This window comes from Equus asinus, chromosome 25 (genome assembly GCF_041296235.1).
Source record: "Equus asinus isolate D_3611 breed Donkey chromosome 25, EquAss-T2T_v2, whole genome shotgun sequence".
NCBI lineage: Eukaryota > Metazoa > Chordata > Mammalia > Perissodactyla > Equidae > Equus > Equus asinus.
Genome location: NC_091814.1, coordinates 23,058,924 through 23,079,959, shown reverse-complemented (window position 1 = coordinate 23,079,959; position 21,036 = coordinate 23,058,924). Strand labels below are relative to the sequence as shown.

At 44.2% G+C, this 21,036-nt stretch overlaps 1 protein-coding gene and 1 long non-coding RNA gene across 6 annotated transcripts in view; one reads left to right on the top strand and one right to left on the bottom strand.

Moving 5' to 3' along the window:
• Window positions 1-2,603: 2,603 nt before the first annotated feature.
• The window catches only part of SLAMF1 (signaling lymphocytic activation molecule family member 1), a 40,753-nt gene continuing 22,320 nt past the window's right edge, over window positions 2,604-21,036 (top strand). The window contains exons 1-3 of one of the 4 annotated variants that reach the window (XM_070497009.1): window positions 2,604-3,190; window positions 11,353-11,697; window positions 13,492-13,776. In XM_070497009.1, the coding sequence (XP_070353110.1) occupies window positions 3,115-3,190; window positions 11,353-11,697; window positions 13,492-13,776 (706 nt within the window). In that variant the 5' untranslated portion in view covers window positions 2,604-3,114. Of the gene's footprint in view, window positions 3,191-3,468; window positions 3,956-11,352; window positions 11,698-13,491; window positions 13,777-21,036 lie in introns of those variants that run through there. The other 3 variants (XM_014848365.3, XM_044758072.2, XM_070497010.1) reach the window with 3 other exon arrangements.
• The window catches only part of LOC123280637 (uncharacterized), a 64,782-nt gene continuing 51,337 nt past the window's right edge, over window positions 7,592-21,036 (bottom strand). Inside the window, exons 2-4 of one of the 2 annotated variants that reach the window (XR_011498054.1) lie at window positions 17,815-17,907; window positions 12,697-12,860; window positions 7,592-8,311 (exon numbers count right to left, since the gene is read on the bottom strand). This is a non-coding gene — a long non-coding RNA (uncharacterized lncRNA). Of the gene's footprint in view, window positions 8,312-12,696; window positions 12,861-16,611; window positions 17,490-17,814; window positions 17,908-21,036 lie in introns of those variants that run through there. The other variant, XR_006519725.2, reaches the window with a different exon arrangement.

Here is a 21,036-nt window from a genome sequence, read left to right as displayed (position 1 = left end):
GCTTTCTTTTGGTTAGTGTTTTCTCTTTCTTAGCATATTTTCTCTTTCTCTATCCATATACTTTTAATCTACATGTGTCTTTATACTTTAAGTGGGTTTCTTGCAGACAACAAATAGTTGGGTCTTGTTTTTTAATCCACTCTAACAATCTCTCTCTTCTAATTGGTTCATTTAGACCATCTACATTCAAAATGATTATCAATATCTATCATAATTGTTACTATTTTCTATGTGTTGCCCTTCTTTCTTTTCTTTCTTTTTCTGTGAGGAAGATTAGTGCTGAGCTAACATCTGCCACCAATCCTCCTCATTTTGCTGAGAAAGACTGGCCCTGAGCTAACATCCATGCCCATTTTCCTCCACTTTATATGTGGGACACCTGCCACAGCATGACTTGAGAAGCGGTGCGTAGGTCCACACCTGGGATCCGAACCAGCGAATCCCAGCCACCAAAGCAGAACGTGCAAACTTAACCGCTGGGCCACAGGGCTGGCCCTGTTGCCCTTCTTCTTTGTTACTATTATTGCCTTCCACTTTTTTTCCACCTTTTGTGTTTTCAATGAGCATTTTGTCTGACCTCATTTTCACTCCTTTCTTAATATATCAGTTATACCTTTTTTTTTTTACTTTTTTTTAGTGGTTGCCCTAGATTTTGCAACATAAATTTACAACTAATCCAAGTACACTTTTAATAACACTATACTCTTTCATGGGTAGTATAAGTATTATAACAAAATAATCCTAATTCCCTCCTCCTGTCCCTTGCATCATTGCTGTCATTCACTTCACTTATATATAAGGATACGTAGGCGTATAATGTACATAAGATATATACATAAGCACACAGAATTGAGTACACTGTTGCTGTTATTATTTTGAACAATGTGTTATCTGTTAGATCAAAGTTAAGAGTAAGAAAAATAAATATTTTTATTTCACCTTCACTTATTCCCTCTCTGATATTCTTCCTTTATTTATTTAGATCTGTTTCTGACCTGTATTATTTTCTCTCTTTCTGAAGAACGTCTTTTAACATTTCTAGCAAGCAAAACTATTGGCAACAAATTCCCTCGGTTTTTGTTTTTCTGAGGAACTATTTCTTCTTCACTTTTGAAGGATAATTTCACAGGAAACAGAATTCTAGGTTGGTATTTTTTCCCCTCAATACTTTAAATATTTCACGCCATTCTCTTCTTGCTTGCAGCCATTTTTTTTATCTGTTTTAAGTTAAAGAAATGTGAAACATCAAAGTCATATATTGCAACCTCACTTACTTGTCAGTGACACTAGTGAATAAGATGAAAGTTTTTGAATAAGATGATAGCTTCAACTACCGGAAAAACATTTCCTCAATTTTTTATGCTCCTTACAATGTAAAGGCTACAGTCATGACACATTTTTAAGGTTAATCTGCATCACTTCTGTTTCTCCATCACTTTCTTACATCTAGTCAGTCAACAAAACAATACATCAAAGCTCCGATTTATATCATTTGCTAATTTTCATGATATGTATAGTCCCATGCTGGTTGATTTCAAGCTACCAACATTGATGTCACTGAATGCAGAGCTGGGAAGAGAGGTGCAGCAGCACATAACCTGGTATTTTATTGCCACCACAGAGATGCAATTGATGCAACTGTCCTCAAGAGTGTAGATAATAGTAAAATGTCATAAAATAATGAGGAAGTAATGAGTTTTGAGTTTTATTCCCTCTGTTCTCAATATAATTTATTTAATTTTACATTTCTATAATTCAAATTTTAATAATAGTAATGTTTATCAACTAACCAGCCCACAAGATTCCTGAAAATTTGGTGGTTAACTCTCATGAGGTGAGAGGCTCCAGCCCACCACTGGGTAGTGTTGTGGGGAGGATGGTTGGGTGTCAGGTGAGGGAGCAGGGAAAACAGTTTGGATAAAGAGCAAGTTCACATATACCACCAACTCTTATTACTCTGCTCCCCTCAGGGAAGCTCATTGGAGAGTGCCTTTGACCTGTTAAAATGGACTTTAAAAGCACTAGCCTAGCCTTTCAAAGTCTCTGTTAGCACTGGTAATGGCATCTTTCCGGTGTTTTATTCTTACAGTTTAACTCATGGAAAAACACGGGGTCTTTCTTCTGTCCATTCTAGCCCCTTCTCCTCAACATATAGTTGAGCCAGCTCTGATGGCCGAGTGATCAGAGTTCCGCGTGCTCTACTGCGGCAGTCTGAGTTTGGTCCCCAGGTGTGAGAGCACACCACTCATCCGTCAGTAACCATGCTGTGGCGACAGCTTGCATAGAAGCACTAGAAGGACCTATAACTAGAATATACAACTATGTACTGGGGCTTTGGGGAGGGGAAAGAAAGAGAGAGAGAGGAGAAGATTGGCAACAGATGTTAGCTCAGGGCGAATAAAAAAAGAAGTTAAACACAAGCTCTAAAATAAAGGTGGCCCATCCAAACACAGCACGGGGCTCACTGAATTCTGCCACATTGTACCCAGCAGGGAAATTGGGTTTCTGCCAATGATCTGCCCTTGCCCACTCCACCTCTCTTTGACCTTGGCACCAGGACCTGATTGCACGTCAAGGCGTTCTCTGAAATTATGCAACGAGTCAGAAGTAAGAGGTCCATCAGCTCAGTAAAGTTCAGTGTTCAGTCATCCAAGTTCAGCTTTGAACTGACTGACCAAAATTTGGAGGGGGAGGGGTCTGTCAAAACTCCATTTTTCTTTGCACCCTAAGAAGAGTCACCAGACAAGAACTGCCCAGAGAAGATCAGCACCCCTTTCCTGGAAACAGCTCAGAAGAGGAAGAGGGGAGCAAACTTCTGCCCAAAGCTGGGGTTTGGCCGAGGTGACTACACAGCTCCCTTCCCGGCTCTTGTCGTCTCAGCACCTGACTCGGACTTCTCGGGAACACGAAGTGATTTAAGGCCTGAAAAGAAATGAGCAATCCTCAAGACCATAGGCAGAAAAAGTCCCCGTGAGACAGGAAGCCTGCTGGTTCCTGATGCTTAAACTAGACAGTAGAGGCAGCACTGCCTAATACGGAGCTTGCTTCTGCTGTGGCGTCTGTGAGCAGCTGCCGGGCTCCTCGCCAGGCTCCCTTCCCTCTCCTCACTGGCTGATGGATCCCAGGGGACTCCTCTCCTTGAACTTCCTGCTGTTTCTCTTCCTGGCTTTTGAGCTGAGCTGCGGAACAGGTGAGTGTTTATCTATTAGAGGGTTCGAGTCCTGTGATCACCTGCCAGGAATCAGCTAGCCCCATGGATGGAGAGAGGACGCAGGGGCTGGAGGCTGTGGTTCATCTGTCTCTTCCTTAGGGGCTGGCTCTGAGTTTCACCTCCCTCTTTCAAAGAGGAAAGAACATTGTGAGTTCCTGGGCCCCTGGGTTCCAAGGCTCAGCCCCAACAATCCTAGTTTCCAAGGAAACCAGGAGCTCTAAGCCAAAGGCTCTGGTCACATTCTAAACCAGCCTCTCACAGTGAGAGGCTCTGGACAAAGTCTTGATTGAGTGCTTGATTTTGCATGGGTATCATTCTGGCAAAGATCCAGGCTGAGGGACCGAGCTCGAAGGACAAAACTCTGGGCGAAGATTACTCCTACACCCCTGCCCTGGGAGGGAATCCTCACACATGCAACAAGCGGACAAACCAGAAACATGGCCCAACAACAAGGAAGGGCTTGCAGTGAGAAGAGAGGGTAGAAGTGAAAACCCTAGGAGTTTGGTTGAAAACAGAGAGTGGCCACAGTGTGGTCATACCGGTGGCTACTTTCCTGGAAGAGGTTTCAAGGCAGCAAGAGGAGGAGAGGCCAGGATTTCTGGAGCCCAGGGCTGATTACAGTAAGTGGGACATGCAAATCGGGAACCCTCAGTGTCAGGACTGCTCCCGTGTAGGGCCGGACACACAACAGAGCGTTTGGAGCAAGGCTCTTCTCCTGTCTTTCTGGCTTGTCTGCCTCGGAAGGTAAGCTGGTGTTCTGTGTTTAGTAGTATCAGGGCTGTGAGAAAAGGTATTTGGGAGAGAAAAGGCCAAGCAAGAAGTGGACTTTGGGCTCACTGGGGAGCGGGGTGAGAATCTCCTTTCTGCTTAAATGCCTTGGGACTTTGGTTAGACTGTGGGAGGCAGCCTGGAGCAGAAGCAGCATTAGGGAAGGGGGGAAATCCTGAGGCTCCGGTTGTTTTGCGCTTGGGGTTTTCAGGACCGCAAATCCATTATGGACTTTTCCAGGAAAAGCCCAGAGATAGGCAAGGGATGTCGCAGGGGTTGCATGTGGGATCTGTCTTTTGCCAGACTCCTGGGTGAAGAGGCCCTTCCTTGGCTCCACGTTTCCTCGGAATAAGGCAGAGCCGTGGCTCTTGCTTCACAAGGTCTAGGAGAGGAATAATTGAGCTCAGGGCTTAAAAAGCCAAACTGAACCATTTTAAGCCATCACAGAGAGAGCCAAGCCTTCTTGGGTGCACCCCACTTGTGACTCCGCCATTTTTGGAATACTTCTTGGTGACTATCAGGAGTGATGGGGCAGAACAATGGGCTGGACTTTTCCATTTCTGTGCTTGCTTATCTCCTGTCCAGCCTGGCCCATGGTGTCTCCAGTGCCACTGACAGCCGCACCACTGAAGGCTTTGGAGGTCACGAGTGAGAAAGAGCCCAGCCCCATGGGGTGTGTCTACCCAATCATCAGCAACTCCCTTCCTTGCATACCATCTTCTCTGAAATATGTACCAAATTTTTACAGTGTTTTTATTTTTAAACATGCACCCTTTCGTGAAACCCCAATAAAACCCAGACGGAAATGCTTTGCAAGTAAGATAGGTCAGCCATGACAGATTTACCCAACCAAGAAGCCCGATTCTTGTAAAATCATCTCTCCTCAGTTCACCTTCCAATTCCGTCAGAATTGTAAAAATCAAAAAGTCTATGCGTCCCTTCCCCTAATAAAGTGAATTTTCCATTTCCCCCAATGATATTTTTTAATAGACTTTATTTTTAGAGCAGTTTTGGGTTCACAGCAAAATTGAGTGGAAGGTACAGAGATTTCCCCCTACCCCTACACATGCATAGCCCCCCCATCATTAACATCCTCCACCAGAGTGGTACAGTTGTCACAATTGATGAATCTACCTCAATGGGATTTTTTATTCCTCCATACAGGTTTTCCCCACCTCCTTCACACTTAACGTGGGGAGACATGAAAAACAAGTGAGTGGGTTCTAGACTTGGCCCAACCATGTGTGTTCATGGGCCCATTTTATCCCAACACGTAGATCTAGGCCCTTCTATTTCTCAAAAGCTTTAAAACTGTGATGTCACAACATCACCTTCGCTGTCTCCAGCACTGGACTGGAAATCAGAAGATTAGGGCTATTTTGTTTTATCCATAGACTGACTTTGTACAATCCCATTCAGCAACTATCTATTAGGGACATATCATGTGGCAGGCACTATGTGAAGTGTGGGTAAAGCACAATAAATAACCATAGACTCTGGCCAGCACGCTACACAGTGTCTGGTACCCGAGAGCCTTTCCACAAATGCCTGTTGGATTAACAATGTTAGCACGTACAGCATGCTTGATATATACCAGGCACTGTTCTAAGTGCTGTATGTGTATTATTCATTTAATTTTCACACCATCCCTATGAGACATGTGTTATTATTATCAACATTACAATTTTATAAAGAGGAAAAGGAGGCACAGAGTAGTTTAATAATTTCTTTGTGGTCACACAACCTGACTCCAGAGGCCCCAATGAATGAAATTGCATAAGCTTATATTTAGGAAGGAGGGAATGCTAAAATTTGTGTCCATGACCCATGGTAAAAATTAGAATATGCTGTCTATAAGTAAAGCATATGATTTGATTTTAATTGAATTGAAACGAATTGAAGTATAGGAATTTTCAAAAGGTGAGAGAAGTTGATAAAATCACCAAGAAGTAGAATGCCCATGGAGATATTTGGTCTGGAATTTGGAAAGTGAATAACTTCTTTCACGACGTGAGTTTTCATTTACCTTTTTGCTAGCTAGTTCGTTTATTGAAAGAGTATCACATGAACGTCTGCAAAACTTTAACAATAGGAAAAGGTACTGGATGGAGGCAAATCTCCCTTCCGTACCCCTCTCTGGAGGCAATTACTGTTACCAGTTTCTTGCATGTCCTTCCAAATATATATGTCTGGTAGGCTGGATTTTTATAGGACTTGAAGAGTATTCTGAATGAAGGCACAAATGCATGGGTGAAGAGTTGTGAGTGTTGAGGGGGAATGGTAAGTGGTCTGTTAGACCTGAAACCTAAGGTTCATGGCTAAGGCACTTCCATCTCTTCACCTGGCAAGCTGAGAGAAGGGTTCCCATCATATCCCTCCATACTCTACCCCTTAGGGAGGTAGCAAAGGGAAAGAAGAGCACATTCCAACTTTGGAGAGAGGAGAACTTAGACTCTGTGTTGTCGTTTGTCCATTCATTCATTCATTCATTCATCCCATTTAGTTTTTTCATTCTCTTGGGCAACAAGGATTTGTTGCGTTTCTATCACGTCCCAGGTGGCTGTTAGGATTATAGCAGTGAACAAAATAGAAACAGTCCCTACTCTTGGAAGCTTATAATTGAGGATTATAAGGATGACAGACAGTGAACCAGAGTCAAAAGCGTGGTGAGTGATATGAAGGAGAGATGCAAAGTGCATTAGAAGCACGTGGTAGGGAAACCTAATCCACACTAGGGGTCAGAAGCTGAGACCTGAAGGATGGAAGGAGTTAGCCAGGCACCTAATGAGCAGTAACAGCCTTTCAGGCTGGGGGACGGTAAGTGCAAACACTCTAAGATAGAAAGACCCAGCAACTTCGAGGAATGGGAATAGGAGGACGGCCGGTGGGACTACTGTTTACAAAGCAGCCTTAGACAAGTTCTCTTTTCTTTCTGGGCCTAGATTTGCCATCAGAACTGTGAGGCCTATAAGTTCTGCCTCTTCTTTACCTGAAAGAAATGCTGTAGCAGATGCAACAAGCCCATGTGAAAAGATCAGGGCTGGGCCGAAAAACCAGGGGAGATGGGAGTGTCATAGGTAGAATCCCTCTTGTGAAAGGGTTTGCTACATTCTACCAATTTCAGGAAACTATCCAGTGACCCGTGTGAATCACTCTACTTTGTAAGTAGAGTTACCCCTGAAGGGAAGTGAGTTGGTACTAACAGCTACGAATGTTTCCTCTAGACTCTTTCAGTAAACAGGGGCCGACTGAATCACAGCCCCACTGGAAAACACTCATCAGGAGGGCAGACATTTCAAGAGCAGGGACTCCACTTGCGAGGTTTGATGAACCACTTTAAAGTCCCCACTCATCTTTCCACTCCTGCTTAGGTGGCAATGATTTCAAGCAACCCCTCTAGACCCAGCCACTCGCACGCGCTCAGTTGTTACGTCATCATTCTTTATGTGGGTTGTGGGATGTGAGGGTTTCTTCCTGATGAAGTTTTGATTCCACTCCCCGTGACTGAGTGTTCACGAGCTGCTCAGCCTGTCCTCTTCTTCTGCCCCTTCTTTTCTTTCCCTCTTTCCCCTCCTATTTTCTTTCTTTTATTTTCTCTTTGATTTTTTTTTTGACTACTTCCTACCTCATCCTATATCCCCTCTTCCTCCCACTCCCGGCTAATTCCAAGTCTGAAAGCAGCTGCAGTGCAAAGAGTCTGTTGGGTTAGTTCGGGGAGGGGCACTTGGGGGACAAATGGGAGGGTGGAGGGTTATGATCTGAGAAGGAGGATCATTTCCATTTCTTTTTTCTCTGTATCAAAATTGGTCTAAAATGTCAACAGGATGATAGTGATTCTTAATCTGGTTTTGAACCTCAGATCCTTTTGAGAGATGACATTTATGTACGTGCTCCCAAAAAGCGTATGTATGCTTATCTACACAACTTTTTGTACACAATTTCGGGGTGCTAGTGCACCATATGACATTTCTACTAGCACATATGCCTCTAATTTTCTGTTATCCCTTCATATATAGACGTTTAAGTTCAGGATTCAAGAGGTTACTCTCTTGGGTACTGTACCTACCACATTCTCTGGACAGTCAGACATTCATAAGTGTGACTAGAAGAAAGTCCAACATGCTTCCCACTTTATCTTTGCAAAAACAACACTACCAGGGCCGGCCCCGCGGCCGAGCGAGTTCACATGCTCCACTTCTGCAGCCCAGGGTTTCGCTGGTTCAGATCCTGGGCACGGACATGGCACCACTCATCAGGCCACGCTGAGGCAGCATCCCACATGGCACAACCAGAGGCATTCACAGCTAGAATACACAACTATGGACTGGGGGGCTTTGGGAAGAAGAAGAAAAAAAAAAGAAAATTGGTGACAGATGCTGGCTCAGGTGCCAATCTTTAAAAAGAAACACTACCACCAACAGCAGTATTCCTCATCTAATCAATTAAGCAACAAGGGAGAGCACACTGTTTTAAGCGTTGATGTATTAGCGATATTTAAAAGAACAGATGCCTAATTGCCTTTCTCACTTTTCCTTAATAATTATGAGTCTCAACCACTTTAATCCTGATGTTAGCCCAAGTAGACTGCTTTTCTCTTGTTCCCAGTCTCTGACACTCTAGTCTGATGTCAACTGGACACTTCCAGGACAGTGCTGGGATTTCAGGGCATTCTGGTCTCAAAAATATTTTGACCAGTTAGCCCAATTTTCCAACAACCCATCTTAACCGTAAGTTAATTGTGTCTTTTCTAGGTGGCTGTATTACTTAATCAGACGGTTTTATTTACTCTTCTGATTTTCTTATCGACCAGAACAATCTATGCTGTCTCTGAGTCACAGACTCTTTCTTGTATGAACATTAGCTGATGGTTAAGTTCAGTTATTAAGTTCGGTTACATATGGGGCAAAGCTAAATAAGAGAGATTTTAGATAATACGGCTTTCGGTGTTCACAAATCGAACAGATGTTTATATGGCTTACTATATGCCAACCACTGCTGAAGGTTCTAGGGATAAAACAGTTAAAACAATGAAATTCTTCCTCTTGAGGAGTTTGTGTTCTAGTGGGGGAGACAAAAATAAAATAAACAAAAATACAATACCACACAGTGATAAGTGCAATGAGAAGCGGGGTGCTATTTTAGTTAGGATGGTCAGAGCAGGTCTCTCAGAGGAGATAATTTTTTGAGCAGAAACCTAAAATAAAGTGAGAGAATGAGCTATTCAGATATGTAAGGGAAGAGATTCCTAGAGAGAGAGAAGACAGCAAACACAAAAGCTCTGAGATAGGAATGTTCTTGATGAGTGAAGGAACAGCTGGAGCCCGTGTGGCCTTGGTGCAGTGAGAGAAGGAAAAAGGGCTGGAAATAGAGTTGGAGAGGCACCGAGGACTGGGTTATTCGATCTCTGAAGCCATAAAAAGGACTATGAATTTTTTCTCTATGGGTGCTGGAAAGCCCTGGAAGTTAAAAGCCAAAAAGAGACAAACTCTGACATAGTTTGTAAGAGATTATTCTGTCCATTGTATGGATGCAGGGAGAGTAGTTGGAAGACAGTGGCAGTGCCCAGGCCTGTGAGGGTAGAGATGAAGGAGGTTCGAAGGGCTCGAGTGCCAGATCTCTTCTGAAGACAGAGCTAACAGGATTTGCTGATAGACTGCATGGGGAGTATGAGAGAAAGAAAGGAGTCAAGGATGATTCCAGTGTTTTGGCTTGAGAATTTGGGGGAATTGTAAGGTTTGCAGAAGGGGCTATGGAATCAAGAGTTCATTTGCTAAGTTTGACGTGCCCTTAAGACCTCCAAATACTGATCTGTGTAGGCAGGTTGGAGTACAGTGAAGGGTTTGGGTGGGAGATGTATCTCTGTAAGCATTCCAGAAATATGTTAAACTATGCAACTGGATAAGCATGACTGGGAAAGAGAAGAGGTCGGAATACTGAGTTCTGGGAAACTGCAATATTTAGAGGTATTTAAGAGCAGAAGTTTCCAGTCAGAGACTGAGAAGGTGCAGTCAATGAAATAGGAAGAAAACGGAGAGTGTGGTGTTCCAGTAGCCAAAGGAAGACAGTGTTTCAAAGAGGGAGTGATGAATTACGTCAACGGCTTCTGAGAAAGCAAGATGAGCACGGAGAATTGACCTGGTCTCACAGAATATCCGGTGACCTTGACAAGAGTGTTTCCAGTGACCAGTAGGGAAGAATGCCTGTTTGGAGTGGGTACAAGGAAAAATGGCTCAGGAAATGGGGACAGAAAGTATAAACACACATTAAAGGACTTTTCAATCAAGGAAAACAGAGAAATGGAGATGCAGCTGGGAATGGACCTGGGATCAGGCGAGGGATTTTTAAGATGAAGGAAATTATCTGTTGGTGTGTTGTGTGTTGATGGAAATAACCCACAACATGCTGTGCCAACAATAAAGCTAATGATGCAAAGGATGGGGACAATAGCAGGAGCAAAGCCTTGATGTAGGTGACGTCTCCATGAGGGGAGAGGCAAGCCTTAAATGGGAGTATAGACTATCCACCCAAGTAGGTAGGTTGATTTGGTGGTGGTTACAAATAGAAGGGTGTTTTTTTTGTTTCTTCTACTTTTTCAGTGAAATGAGAAGCAAGGCTATCAGCAGAGGTTTGGGGTTTGAGGAAAGAGGAGGTGTTAAATTGTCAGCAGTAGGATTCCTTACAGTGGTTTGAAAGGTTTTTGGTGAGGTTTTTTGTTTTTGGTTGTTGTTGGCTCAGCTTTTTTGAAAAAGAGAAATAAAATAAGTTCTCACCCTCAACATTATTAACTATCTTACAGTGTTTTGGAGAGCCAGGATTCCATAGTTTGAACACTGAGCTTACAACCTTCCTGACTCCACATCCCTCAGATTTTCTCTCCTCATCTTCCAAAATGATGCTTCTATAACCTTGGTCCTTTGGGCTCAAGAGCTCAGAAACACTTTTGATTGTTCTCCATCTTCATACTATATACCTAATGGTGGTGAGAAGTCTGGTCAAGGAATTAGCTGACCCAGATTCTAGTCCAGTTACTAGTTATGTGACTTTAGAGAAGTCACTTAACTTCTCTATGTCTTAAGTGCCATAGCTATAAATCTGAGTTGATACAATTCCTTCCCAGATCAAAGAAACCCAGTGTCCTAGTTAGTCTATACAGTTCTATCAAAGCAATTTTTAAATTTCCATTGGGATTTTAGAGACTGAGAATGTAGTGGGACGCTCATGACAGTCCTTATCAAATACTAAGGACCTGACAACCCTAGAAATAATCCAAGAGGAGGTGGGAGAGCCTCCAGTCTGCCATTCCTGATGCACAGACACGATGTGATTCTCAAAGGGCTCCGTAATAAGAGATTTTCTTCTCCTTCCTCCCACAGGTGAGGGCTTGATGAATTGCCCAAAGATCCTCGGGCGGTTGGGAAGCAGTGTGCTGCTGCCCCTGACATCTCAAGGGATAAGTAAGAGCATGAACGAGAGCATCCACATCCTTGTCGCAAAGGCAGAATCACAGGGAAGTAGCGTCAAGAAGAAAATAGTGTCTCTTAGTCTGCCAGAAGGAAGCTCTGTGGGCTATCTGGAGGATGGTTACAAGTTTCATCTGGAAAACCTGAGCTTGGAGATCCCGGAAAGTAGGAAGAAGGATGAGGGCTGGTACATCATGACCCTGGAGGGAAACATTTCGGTTCAGCACTTCTGCCTGCAGCTGAAGCTCTATGGTAATGGTGGGTTCCCCCGAGATGGTCCCTTGCCTAAGAAATTTGGCTTCTCTGAAGCAAAGGGTCTTCAGAATTGGAAGCAACCTGAGAGATCATCTAGTCCAGGGGTATTTATACTGAACTTCAGGAAGAAGTTTTAGAAGTTCACAAATCTTTTTTGTCCAAATTGCCCATCGGTGGTAGCTGATGAGCACTAGGAACCCTTACCCCATTTCCCCAAGGAAAGGGGCCCAGCTGCCTGTGAGCTAGAAGGCCTGGAGCCCACGAGTCTCAATTTGCAAACAAGGCTTTGTCTGAAAAAAGTTGGGGTTTTTTTCCTGATTTTTAAAAAGTTTGAATGCCACTGATGAAGCCCAACCTCTCTTTCATAGAGGAGGACACTGAAATCCAGAGAAGCGGTTTGCACATGTTACACACATCTGTGTGGGTGGTTCACTGCACTAGGAGTCCTGGGGAAAGGAGAGCTGAAACTCAGCCCACGCACCACTCACCAAGCCCTGCGCCCTGGTGGAAGAGGCACCTTTTCCTCATTTAAACAAAGGCTCTGGTTTGTAGTCGCTTAGTTGCAGAACTTAAACTAGAACCTAGGTCTATCTGAATGTAAGGCCAGTGCTTTATTGAGTCTCTTGAACTGCCAACCCCTCTTGAGTGCATCCAGAGGCTCCCTGGAATTCCTTGGAATCCTGAGAGCCACGTGGGCTGTCCTGCTTCTTCACAGTGACTTCCTTATGTCTGAGGATGGGACAGAGAGCCAGCATTTCTTTGAAATCCTTGGGTACCTACTGGAGAGACAGTGATACTCTCCCTGCTCTTCACTACCCCTAGCATTCCCTTTCCTCCAAACAGTGGATGCAGAATTCCCACAGCCTTCCACCAGGTACCAGGGAGTTTTGACTAGTCCAGCTGTGGCCCCGGGGAAAGGCTGCCATGAGCATGGAGATTATGCATCACACGTTTTCCAGAACAGGTCACTGCCTTTGTCATATCTTGTGATTAAATTCTTACCTTGGAAAATATGGTCTCTGCAACCATGATGTTCTTCTCAAGTCAAAGAAAGAGGCTGGATTTTTGGAGTCAGACAGACCTAAGTTCAGATCTCAGCTTGGCTGCTTAGAAACTGAGTGACATTATGGAAGACACACTCTCTCTCCAGGACTCAGTTTCCTCATCTATAAAATGGAAATAATTATAACTAGTGTTATAATTGTTGAGAAGATTAAAGAATATGATGAATGTGAAATTCCAAAATTGGGCCTGTCCTATAGTAGTTGCTAAATAAATAAAACTTTCCCCTTTCCCTTGTCTATTTCATGACATTAAAGTGAGATAGATTACTGGGGGCTTGTGACTATCCCTACTCCAGACACACTAGAGCACTTGCCACACACACACACGCACACACATATACACCAGATAAAATTCCACCACTAAAAGTCATTCTTTTAGGTCTAAGAGGTAATACTTTATTTAGCCAATGACAATTAAAAGACAAACTCCACGGATAGAATTCAGGAGGACAGAAGCACCAGGAAGGGCAAGTGGAGCCCTCAAAGCATTCATAGGAGGAGGCTAAAAGGCGATTTTTTCTTCTCTATTTTATCCCAAGGTGGTACCAGAAAGGAGCATAAGGGGAGAGAGGGACAGTGCAAAGCAGTAGGTCCCCACCAGAAATAAATCACACTGCGGACACACAGAGAGGGAAAAATATCATTAGGCTGCATTTTCTTTTAACAACAAGGTTAAGTCAGAATTCCAGGGGATTCATTTCAGTAATGGCTTCCTTCCTTCCCCTCCTGACAGAGCAGATCTCCACTCCAGAAATTAAAGTGTTGAACCGGACCCAGGAGAATGGGAACTGCAGCTTGGTGCTGGCCTGCATGGTGGAGAAGGGGGACCATGTGGCTTATAGATGGAGTGAGGAGGCGGTCACCCACCCACTGAGCCCAGCCAATGGCTCCCACCTCCTGTACCTCACCCTCGGCCCTCAGCATGCCAACAAAGTCTACATCTGCACCGTGAGCAACCCCATCAGCAGCTACTCCCAGACCTTCAGCCCGTGGGCCGGATGTAGGCCGGATCCCCCAGGTGAGTGCCCTGGTGGCAGCTAGCGTGCCACATTAATGATGTGGGTTCAGTCCCCACCTGGACCGATTGCTTTGCTTCCATGGCCATGTCTCTCACCTTGGTAAACATGCTTTATATTTTCTGTATGGCTTATGAAAGCCTCTCACGTGCATTCAGTGAGTGCCCTCTGCTCATAATGACCAGGGTGGCATTATGACACTGAGTTCATGCTGAGGAAACCAATATGAAATGATGGAGCCAGACCCAGAGCCCAGGTCTCCAGGTTGTGACCCTTCCTCTCCCCTCCTGCCTTGGTTCCAACATGCAAGGGCGGCTGGGTGAGGGAGTGCAGGCGGCAGGTCCTGACCCCCCAGTCCAGCTTCCACTAATGGTAGAACAGTCCTACACCATTAGTAGGTATTTATTGATCACTTATGCTGTAGGAAATTGGGAATAGATACAATACATGAGCTCTGCTTTCTAACAACGTGTGGTAAGGATCAGACATGAAACATTTGCTCAGTAACGAAAAGCAGGATATAATGAAGGGCCACCTTTTACGGCATGGACTGTGAATCCTATAGCAGGTCAGAGAGCCAGGGGGGTCAGCTCTCTACGACTTGGACTATGAAGCTGGCAATAATGATAAAGCGAATAACACTTTATTGTTGGCAAAGCACTTTCAACTGTGTAATCTCTTTTGATCCTCACAAGAACCTTGCCGGATAAGAATTATCAGCATCCTCATTTTGCAGATAAGGAACTTGAAGCTCATAGCATTTAAGTGCCCTCCTCAAGTTTCTTCAGCTTGTAAATGATAGAGTCAGCACCTAACCTTAGATCTTCTAACGGCTCTTTTGGCTGTTGTTGAGGAAGATCAGCCCTGAGCTAACATCCGTGCCCACCTTCCTCTACTTTATATGTGAGACGCCTACCACAGCATGGCTTGATGAGCAGTGCCACGTCTGCAACCTGGATCTGAAATGGCGAACCCTGGGCCGCCAAAGAAGAATGTGTGCATTTAACCACTGCGCCACTGGGCCAGCCCCTGACGGCTCTTTCTCTAGAAAGAAAAGCATCATTATTCTGTTAACAAAAGGAAGGGAAGGCTCATTAAGTCAGGCCATCTAACCACTTAAGGTTGGAAACAGGATAGACCACTGAATCTTTTCACCAACTGATCTTGTGGCCACCCCTCAGATAAGTTCGGGGACAAAAGGACCAGTGTGCTGGCCCTGCAAGGCATTACTAATACCCTGACATTCTCCTCTGTGTCCACTGTGAAGAAATAGGAATCATTCCAAGGAGACTTGTGTACCATAGTCTATGAGGAGGACTTTTCCAGATGACAAAGGATGCGGGGACAAGAGAATCCAGCCAGGTTATGCCCTTCAGCATAGCACCTCTAGTCAGAGACTCCCTGCAGGTATTCCCAGATGGACTGCTGGAAAAATTGCATCCGGCCTCCAGTCTGCATCTGAGAGTTCTTTGGTAAAGCTAACCCACTGCATGTTGCCTCTCCCATTCACGGCAGAATTAGGCACCTGTCCACCCACTAGATGTGTGTGGCTGCTTGTCCCCCTTGCGTGCAAACCACACTCAGAGGCTGTCCTCCAGTTCGGACCTCTTTCCCTGCCCACAGCCATTCAGAACGTGCTACCAGGACCAAGAAAGCAGTGTCACATCGTTTAGAGTTTACAGAATGTGGCCCTAGAGATCCTAGATCCAATTCTACCCTTTCTACTTACAAGGATAAGTCACTTAACCTCTCTAAGACTTAGATTCTTTATCCAAAGTAATAACAACTGACAGGTCTTCATTGTTTGCTATATGTCAGTTACATGGCACTTCATTTAATCCTCACAACAACCAAATAGTATTAGTATCCACTTTATAGATGAGGAAACAAAGATATAAAAAGGTCGTACATAGAAGGGCCACCACGGTGGCGTAGTGGTTAAGTTTGCACACTCCACTTCGGTGGCCTGGGGTTCACAGGTTTGGATCCCAAGTGCGGACCTAAACACTGCTCTTCAAGCCATGCTGTGGTGGCATCCCACATACAAAACAGAGGAAGATTGTCACAGATGTTAGCTCAGCAACCATCTTCCTCACCAAAAAAAAAAAGGGTCACACGTAGAGCAAGTGGCAAAGCTGAGCTGTCTGATCTTGGAATCCTCATAGGTACTGGTAGAAGAGACAATTCACTTTAAATGCCTTATTAATCATAATAAAAATGTGGGTTTTTTCTTGGGGCTGAGGAAGCAGTAGACCCTCCCCCTGCACAGCCCTCTCTGATCATAGCAACCCTCTTAGAGTAAAGACAGGGCACAAAGGTATAACCTAGTCTGTCTCAAAAAAGAGGGAGAACTCTCTTCATGCTGCTCAATGTGGTTTAACAAGAATTTAATTAGTGCATTCCAAAGTCTTGGTAGGCCATAAAGCTTACACTACTGCACTTGGCTCATGACATTCTAAAGAAGCATGTAAGGATGCTCTTACTCACCTAAGCCACTTTGAGAACCAAGTATGCACTAGCTTGACCAGATTTATTGGGTAGAGAGCAGACTCTTGTGAGATATGGAGGGACAAGAAGCAGAATCATGGCGCCATGGTAAAGCCCTGTCAGGATCTCAGCTCAGTCATTAAGAGAAACGCCTGTCACAGGGCAGAATTTCACTTTCCTGGCCTCTGTTTTATCATCTGTAAAGTGAAAAGGGTGAACTGGTGAAGCTCTTTCCAGAGTTGATATCATATGATTAAGTTTGTATGTACATTAGTAAGAAGTGCTAATAAAGGGTTACCAAGGTGTGTAAGTTTTCTAGGGCTGCTGTAACAAAGTACCACAAACGGGGTGGCTTAAACAATCCAAATTTATTGTCTCATAGTTACAGAGGCCGAAAGTCCAAAATCAAGGTATCAGCAGGGTTGGTTTCTTCTGAGGGCTATGAGGGAAGGAGTTGTTCTGGGCCACTCTCTTGAGCTTGTAGACGGCTGCTTTCTCCTTATGTCTGTTGACATTGTCTTCCTTCTATGCATATCTCCATAAAAATTTCCCTTTCTCTTAAGGATGCCAGTCATATTGCATTAGGGCTCACCTGTAATTAGTTTGCTAGAGCTAATATCAGCCCTGTTGGTCTAGTGGTTAAGATTCTGTGCCCTCACTGCCACAGCCTGGCTTTGTTTCCTCATCAGGCAACCACAATACCCATCTGTCAATTGTCCTACTGTGGAAGCTGCATGTTGCTGTGAGGCTGAAAGCTATGCCACCGGTATTTGAAATACCAGCAGGGTCACCCACAGTGGACAGGTTTCAGCAGAGCCTCTAGAATAAGACAGACTAGTAATAAGGCCACCCACTTCCAAAAAACTGGCCATGAAAACCCTATGAGTAGCAGTGGAGCCTTGTCTGATACAGCGCAGAAGGCGTGAGAATGGCACAAAAGACCTGGCAGGGTTTGTTCCACTCTGCTATACAAAGGATCACTAAGAATCAGAATCAACTCAACAGCACTGACAACAACAAGGGCTGTCATAACAAAATACTACAGGCTAGGTGGCTTAAATAATGGAAATTTATTTTCTCACAATTCTGGAAGCTAGAAGTCCAAGACCAAAGTTTTGCAGCGTTGGTCTTTTTCTGAAGCCTCTCTCCTTGGCTTGTAGATGGCCGCCTTCTCGCTGAGTCTTCACATGGTCTTTCCTCTGTGCATGTGCATCCCTCATGTCTCCTTCTGTGATCATATTTCCTCTTATAAGGGCATCATTAAGATTAGATTTGGGCCCATGCACCCTAATGACCTCATTTTAACTTAATCACATCTTTTAACACCTTATCTCTAAATACAGTCACATTCTGAGGTACTGGGAGTTAGGGCTCCAACACATGAAGTTTAGGGAGTGGGGACACACTTCAGCCCATAACACCACTCTAATGACCTCATTGTAACTTGGTTAACTCTGTAAAGATCCTGTCTCCAAATGAGGTCACATTCTAAGGACTTCACCATATGGATTTTGGAGGAAACACAATTCAACCCATAAGACAAGTAGAGATACCTTTCGCTATCTCCAGGGATGGGGGACCATAGCACGTCAGAACCAGATCACACAGCTGGTTTGTGGCATGCCATTTCCAGTACACCAGGTTGCCTAAATACAGAAAAAAGAGTTTTATTAGTTCATTGGTTTGTGTTTGCAAATGAATATTACTAGTTCTTAAAATACTGTGCTTAGTTCAACAAAACGTTTATTGAGGTTCTACCACATTTCACCATTGTGCTAGGAGCTAAGTACACAAAAATAAGAAAACACATGATCTTGCCCTTAAGGAAGGAAATAGTTCTATAAATAACTCATTATCCTTGATTGTTTGGTGTGATAGGTGCAAAACAGAAGGATGTGCAAGGTAACGAGAGGAGGGAATGATTGAGACTATCTCAGGGAATCAGAGAGAGCATCACAGAGCATGTGACATGAATCAGGTTTTGAAGAATAAGTAGAAATTACCTAAGCAGATAAAAAAAGACATTCTAGGCGGAGGGAAAAGCAGATCCAGCTGGGTCTTGTTCTGTACTATCCTGTAGGTGACGGGAACTAATCAAGAGTTTTAGATGGAGGAGTGACATGGTCAGCTTTACATTTCAGAGAGGAAATTCAGTGGTGTGAAGAAGAGACTGGGGCAGAGAAGAGGCATAAGAAACAGAAACTAGTTGTGAGGAGGCACCATCATTGCAGTAATTCATCAAGAGATGATGAAGCCGAGCCAAAGCAGTGACTGTAAACAAAGTCTTCATAGAAGGGGAATCCCAGGCCTGGGATGGAGTGTCGGAGTCTGAGGTTTATTAGAGGTCACTCCATCATCTGCAATGAGAACGGTGATGTTAAGACATTTTTTATTTTCATTAATGAAAAACTCAGAACGGTTGATGATGTGATGAGACCAAATGTGATGTGATGTCAGTACTGTCTCTTGTTAGGACTCACTTAAATTAAACTGCACAAGAACATATTTGGCCCTAAAAATCTTCTTTTCTAATGACATTTGGCCATGCTCTTGGTCATGTATTCATCCTTATTTCAATTGTCATTTTAGTGTTTTACAGTAAGAAACACCTTAACGTCTGCAGTTATGAAGCATCTTTTTTGCCAAGTTCAAATCCTAGGGTGCTACAAAGCACTCTCACTAGGTCATGCAAAGCGTGTTGATGTGGGTCAGCTCTGGACAGTCTGTGACTTGCTGCTGTCCTTCATGACCATGTTCTGAGATGATTATGTCTATGCTAGAATGAATAATACAAAACCTTAACTAATTCAACTAAAGGGGAATGCCCCTGAAAGCTCATCTTGAAAAGAGGACCCTTTTCGGTAGATTAGCTAAAAGCTGGCTCAGCAAGTCTGAGGTAGCTCAGTGGAAGAAAAAACTGACACCTGCCAGGGAGCCCCAGGGGCTCCCCCTTTCTAACAAGGCCATTTCTTCAAACAGGGAGCTCCCATTGTTAGAGTTACCTAGATGCTCCATAGACAGAGGCAGGTCCCTCTTCAGGGCACTCCCAATACAGCAAGCATGACAACAATGGTAGAAGGATGGAATTTGGGTACCTCTCATGGACCAGAGCCTTGTAACACGGCCACACTTGCTACAAGGGAAGCTGAGAAATGTAGTTGTTAGCTGGGCTGTCATGTGACTGGACGAGACTTGCATTGCCACAGAAGAGTGGGGGAAATGGTGCTGGGGACACAGCTGGTAGCCATTGCAACACAATGCTGGGTGGGATAGGCAGGTGTAAGTGATTTTTCTGAAGCTGTGAACTCTGTAAAAAGTTCTATTTGGATGGCCCCAGATCTTAAATTAGTATATGATTTGTGAGCATCCCTCCCCCACCCCCAATTCTGAGTGGAAACCGCGGCCAACAAGAAGATATCTCTTGGCGATGGTTGACTTCTTCAAGTAGATGTGTGCCGTGTAGGCAGCCTTGCTGACAGAACCACATGAAAGGCAGGAAAGAGAACTGGCATTCTCAGACCGTTATATTAGCATCTCAGTGTCTCCTGGGGCGGACTGCATTTGCTTCTCAGATTCTTTTTTGTTTTCTCCTTTATCTCCCTTTAAGAAGAAGGGTTGGAGACTTGAGGAGACAGAGAAACTTTTGTGTTTCTGTGGCGGCAGACTTTCAGAGATGAAAAAGGCCCTTCAGCATTTTCCTTGGAGGCATGGTTACATGCCAGGTTATCTTGTTTAAACCACAGCCAATAGAGTAGAAGACCAAAGGGTGGAGACGCATGCAAATTACTTTTCATAAATGGCACTGGAGTTCTCAACCACCCTCCTCAGTTCCCTCTAAGAGGTTTCAGGGGGGAAAAGTCCCAAACCTCCTGTTCAACAATGTTCAGATATGGCTTCCTTGTGAATGAAGACTGGGGTCTGTGGATCCCAGAACAACGCTGCTCTGATTTGTGAGCACTGTCATCCCTATAGGCCTCGCTACATGATTGAGCAGAAAGAGGGAGAGCTAGTTTCTGCCACAGGAAATGGTGGTTTGAAAATGGAGAAAAAATTTAAAAAGAAAGAAAGAAAGAAAATGAGAACACAGGTGGTGCTAGGAGAACAGACATGCATTTTCCTCCTGGTTACACACTGCTATTATAAAGCATATGCCAAGTAGGACATTGCTTATTCTCTTCCACTCCTGCCTTGGGCCATTCAGAAGGCAACTCTGCATTCCTTCTGAGACCTTCTTATACTTAGCACTCTGATAATTCTTAATAAAAGAGTACATGACAGTCTTCTCCTAGCTTCCTTCTATGGCTTATAATTTAATTTAACTTAGGTCATCACACATATATTGAGTGGCCCCCTGCCCTACATTGTATCAGGTGGAATAGGGGATGCAAATAAAGCACAAGGTATAGGGTATAAGTTCAAGGAATTTACAATCTAGGTAGGACTGCTATACATTAGTAAGTGGAAAAATATTATCATATTAAAGAAACCGCTGCTAGAACTCCTCTCTAGAAGGGAAGTGTTTGAAGAGACAGTACCTTAATAAATGCTAGAGGGCAGAAGGTAGGACCTCCCTGCAAAGAATGTGGGTTAGATGGCTCTGTCTGAGAAAGGGGGAAGACGTTGCTTGTGCAGATAGAAGAAGAGAAAGAGAGGCTCTGAGCCTGTCAGATGGTGGAAAGCTGCCTGGTTCACGATGGAATCTGCTCCCCGTGATGCTTCAAAGCTACGGTAGAGGATTCAAACCCACAGAATTCTTAGTGCAGGTTTTGGTTTTG